This window comes from Chenopodium quinoa, unplaced genomic scaffold (assembly GCF_001683475.1).
Source record: "Chenopodium quinoa cultivar QQ74 unplaced genomic scaffold, ASM168347v1, whole genome shotgun sequence".
Lineage (NCBI taxonomy): Eukaryota > Viridiplantae > Streptophyta > Magnoliopsida > Caryophyllales > Amaranthaceae > Chenopodium > Chenopodium quinoa.
The window spans coordinates 4,094,406-4,100,004 of NW_018742974.1; the positions used below are offsets into that span (position 1 = coordinate 4,094,406).

Sequence of the window (5,599 nt, forward strand, 5' to 3'; positions counted from 1 at the left end):
GAAACCATGGTCAAGGGAAAAAGAGTGTAGCGCGTATTTTCACCCCCTGATGAATACATAACTTAAAATATTCTAGTGACGCAACATTGAATCCAATATGTTGTATATCTTCTCATATGTAGTAAAATATCACTCGTTGATATGATCTTCGATCCTCCTAAACTGAAATTGCATCTTCAAGTCTTCACGCTAACATGCGAAGTGTCTTTATTTCACCATACATGTGTTTATCTCTAATATCAATATTTCAAATCTCTGTTTAACAGTTGATTTAAAGGTTAAGCTTATGAAGTTATGATTTCTTCTAGAAGTCTTTATTGATGATCATTACTTGATCAAACATTCATTAATAATAATATGATGACAAAACGTGATATTATAATGTCATTTTTAAATCTCATATGAATTATACTTCCTCCGTTTTTTTATTATTGCACCATAGTGGTTGGGTACAAATATTTTGGTAGTGGAAAAAGTAAGAGAGAGAAATGTAAAATTACAAAATTGCCCATGTGACATATTGATAAACTAAAAACTAAGTGTGAAAAAGCAAGGGTATGTTGGGTATTTGTAATGTGAACACAAATAATTTTTTTCCTAAAGAGGAAATGGTGCATTACTTGTGAAACTTCCTAAAAAGGCAAGTGGTGCAATAATAAAAGAACGGAGGAAGTATAATATAATACATGTAATTATATACGCTAATCATGGTTCTTCTGGACCATAAGAAAACATTCTCACGCATAAGTATTCCATTGATATTCTTTAGACGTTTCATAATTGACACGATAGGTCTCTTGCAAATACAAATAGTAAATCTCGTTAACTCTCATATGCTCAAACTTCAGGTTGAGATGTCATTGATGTAGTTACATAGACTTTTCAAGAGTTTGATAGTAATTGCATTATTCAAGAGATAAACTTTGTAGGGCTGGATATTTAAATACGTGGTATATAAGTTTTTCAGGAACTCTTTTTACATGATTCATAACGTGTAATTAAATAAGTGTCATCAAAAATTTCATTACAATTATAAGCCCATTGGAATATAAATATTTCTTTCTAATTTTTCATCAAAGTTGTAAATATGTCTTGCTATACTTTCAATGAACATTCACATATACCACAACCATTGTAAGAAATTAATCCATGCAATATGAGATATATAAAACATGATAACATATTAAACAAATTATACAATGAGTAATGCACTAAATTCCTACATATGCAATAAACCATTAGCCTATGACTCACATGCACATGAATATAAGACTCAAAATGATGCAAGACACTGTACAGTGTGGATTTGAAAATCCATATTTCATTGGACTTCGGGTCCATGATAAACTTATGATCATTATCATTATGTCGACATCAAAATATACATATATTTCAGATCCCTTACTCATTAGTCCATTCCATTATTCATATGCATATTATTCATCGGCTCCATTATGTACCGGTATCATAAAATTCCTTTAAGTTACATTCTGCATGCTATTTTACTATGATATCTGAATACATTTCTCATTGGTACCATCATAACTTTTCTTACATCATAGGCCATCTATTATAACAATTCAGATATCTATACCACTTTTAGGGTATTTCATACAGTATGATATTTATATACTATTACACTATTAGTCTCAACTGCACTATCTTGCCAAATATCATATCTATTAGACATATCTTTTTTTTTTTTAGGAACCGATCATACAACCTACACTTCAAGTGTAGTGATTCAAGTATAATTGGCAAGATTCTATCTCGATGTATACACATAATTAATATGACCAAAATTTATCTTCAACGCTGTGCAACATGAGTCATAACTGAATACAAATCAAATCATAAATGTGCAACATATCTTGATAATATATATACAAAAGTTGGCATATAACTTTTCAAACTACCATTATAGAGATCATATTATTTTTTAAACAAGATAAACAAGATACCTAATAGTGGAAAACAATAATTATTAGTTGTCACATATCATCAAATAATAAAGAATTAAATTTGAAATTTGAAATAAAAATATTTTCATTAAAAATAGATTAATATACTTGTACATATGGATAATTATATTAGGAATACGTAAATATTTTTTATAAGTGAAAACAATGGTTAGATGCACAATTTATTAGTTATTTGACTTATTTCGTATTTGCTTTTTTATTTTTAAAAAAAAGTCCCAAAGGACATTAAATTTCATTAAATAAAGCCATACAACATCTACAATTGACAATTAACGATAATGAAAACAGGTTTAACAAAATCAAACAAGAATTAATCGGGGAAGGGCTAAAAATCCAAATACATATATAACACTTCGACACATTCTTGATTCGTTCTCTCATACAACTTTTTGACTGGATCGGTCGCCGCTTCATAGTTTTATGAGGAAGAAAATTCTTGTGTTGAATTTGTAACCCGAATCCGAGCCATAATCAATTGAAATCTCCCATAACTAGAGATCCTATTAAAGGAGTTCGAAAAACCTTGTCTTTCGAAGGAGATCAAAAAACCTTATCTTTCGAAAAAGATAAACCCTTTCTTTCGAGGGAGACAATATTATAATCTAAAAAACAAAGAAAACATAAAAGAAATAAAGATTGGGGCTTTCCACCAGTGAAATCCGATGGAAGCCCCTTCAAAGTTAACAATGGAGGATAAAGTTTAAGAGAGAGAACAAAGAAAGGAGGCTAGGGTTTTTTTATAATAAAGTTATATGTGAACTCATATTTGCTTTTTTGTTCGAGAGAAATTTCACACTATTAGAGATATATAGTGAATGTCTTTTTTTAACTTATAGAAAAATTTTCTTCCGATGTTAGGTTGTATTCCCTCTATATTTAAATGATAGAGTAAAAATAAAAATTAACAATACAAAATATACAAAAGTGCAATTATGGCAAAGCTAATGCAATTGCAGGGTGCTTAATTACTCACATTCCATGCTTCTTTAAATCGATACATCATGAATGAGTTGTTAGTAACTTCAATAAATGTATGAATCAAATAATTAAAATTAAATTAAATTAAAGTACAGTTGATTTGTTCCAAACTCTCAATCAGTTCTATGTTTCACGCCTTGGTTTAACTATAGAACTTCAGGTGTTGTATGGACTTTGGAGATTGCTTAAGGGATATATGATGAAAGAATAAGGAAGGCAAGTATTTAGGCTAGAACATATATAAGAGAAAAAGAGAATTTGAATTGGTGCCTCAAAACTGAGAAATCAGTCTCGTATTTATAGAGAAAATATGAGGGGTGAGGTACAAAACCCCAAAAATAATGCGCAATAGAAAAACAAACCCTAGAAATTGTCGTGTCGTGGCAGGTTTTGCCGTGGCGTGACAGATTATATTGTCTTGAATCTCGTCTATGTTCATTTTTATCTTTTACTTTCATTAAGTGCGGAATAATTAGGCACCATTTTAGTGTTTCCGAATTATTTTAGGTTTTGGGTTTTAATATTTATTAATCGGGCTTAATTAATAAATAAGATGAAATGGATTAAAAAAAGTTTGGGCTAAAATGTGTATTGGACAATGTTTAAATAAATATTTGGACTGAAAATGTTGATTGATTTGTTGAATGTATTTGACTAAATATGGATTTTAAGCACTCCCAAAATCAAATACTCGACCCGACCAATCATAGCGGTAAAAAATTGTTCATGTTATGATAATATCTAAATATGGATGACTATTATCCCATGTATTATCTAGAATACTCTAGAGTTGGGTATTTGGTCTTATCCGTTGATGGAACCCTAGGTAATGTACATTATATATATCCCGTACTAGATGGAATATGAAATACAACGTAACAATTTTCTCTCATCTCTCTATATTTTCTCTTCCATATTTAACACGTTATCAGCACCATTTCTAGTCAACTGAGTAGGATTACTAAACATTTTCTAGAATCCCATATATTATTATTTTCATGTAAGTATGATCGCAGCCCATAACAATTATAATTTAACATTTATCTACTTTTGCATGCTTATTTATTGGAATATCAACATATATAATGAATACAGAGCATGATATATAAATTAAGGTTACATTCTTATTTTTCTCCATGCTAACGTTCTCATCTTCTATTTCGTTCTTATTTATGCATGATTTGTATCAGGTTTATTTATGAATGATTATAACGTTTAATACATATTTTGGATACTATTTATATATACTTATTTTTTGTAATGTTATTTTATATAGTGAATAATGTCGAATCTTGCCAAACTTGAATTTGTGGCCCTTGATATTACCGAAAAGAATTATTTATCATGGGTGTTAGATGCTGAAATACACCTAGATGCTAAAGGGCTTGGTGAAACAATCAAAGAGGCTAATAAGGCAACACCTCAAGATAAGGCTAAAGCCATGATTTTTCTTCGCCATCACCTCCATGAAGGGCTCAAAAATGAATATTTAACTGTGAAAGACCCACAAATCCTTTGGAGTAATCTAAAGGAAAGGTATGACCACCAAAAAACAGTGATACTCCCTAGAACTCGTTACGAATGGTTGAATTTGAGATTGCAAGATTTTAAATCTGTTAGTGAATACAACTCAGCTATGTTTAAAATAACTTCTCAATTGAAATAACGTGGAGAAAATATTACTGATGCATAAATGCTTGAAAAGACATACTCCACTTTCCATGCTAATAATATTGTCCTGCAGACACAATATAGAGAAAAAGGTTTTAAGAAATATTCTGAATTAATATCTTGTCTTCTTGTGGCTGAGCAAAATAACAAGCTGTTAATGAAAAATCATGAATCACGTCCTACTGGCTCTACTCCATTCCCTGAAGCGAATGTGACAACCCATAACGGGAAAGAAACTAAAAACAGAGACCATTCCAGCAGTAGTGGTCGAGGTAGAGGTCGTGGTCGTGGCCAATGGCGCGGCCGGGGTCGTGGACGTGGATTTGGTAGAAGTTGTGGAGGTCATTTCACAAACTCACATTCCCACCAGGAGTGGGAACATAGGGATGATAAAGAGAAAAGTGATACCAATATATGTTACCGTTGTGGAGGAAAAGGTCATTAGTCTCGGGTTTGTAGAACTCCAAAGCATCTTATTGAACTTTACCAAGAATCATTGAAGAAAGGAAAGAAAGTTGAGGCAAACCTTGTTCTTGAAGATGGTGAAGGTGATTTTGATTTTGGCAATGCCAATCATTTTGATGTTGCTAATTTCCTTACTTCCCCGGAAGGGAATAATTTTGATTTTGGCAGTACAACTTATTTAGAAGTTGTTGATTTCTTCACTGCCCCAGAAGGGAATATTTAAAATTATATTGTTTTATGTCAGTTTTAAGTATTAGACTTATGTTTGCTTATTCTAGTGATTCACTTAAGTTTATTTCTTTCGTTGTAATAAGGATTTTTGCTTTATAAATTTATGAACTATTTGAGTGTTTTTATTGATTTATTTGTTTTATCATCTTTATTTTTATGCTTAATATTTTGACATGTATTTTATTTCATGAAGACATGGATATTACTCAAGTTCAATTTGCTATGAATGGTGAAGAATTATGTCTTACTGACAGTGCAACTACACATACAAT

At 30.7% G+C, this 5,599-nt stretch overlaps 1 protein-coding gene across 1 annotated transcript; it reads left to right on the forward strand.

Annotated features, from left to right (window-relative positions):
- The first annotated feature begins 4,242 nt into the window (after positions 1-4,242).
- LOC110729201 lies at positions 4,243-5,076 on the forward strand. The gene is made up of 2 exons (XM_021908919.1): positions 4,243-4,575; positions 4,705-5,076. The coding sequence occupies exons 1-2, from the start codon at positions 4,243-4,245 to the stop codon at positions 5,074-5,076; spliced, it is 705 nt and encodes a 234-aa protein (XP_021764611.1).
- The last annotated feature ends 523 nt before the right edge of the window (positions 5,077-5,599 follow it).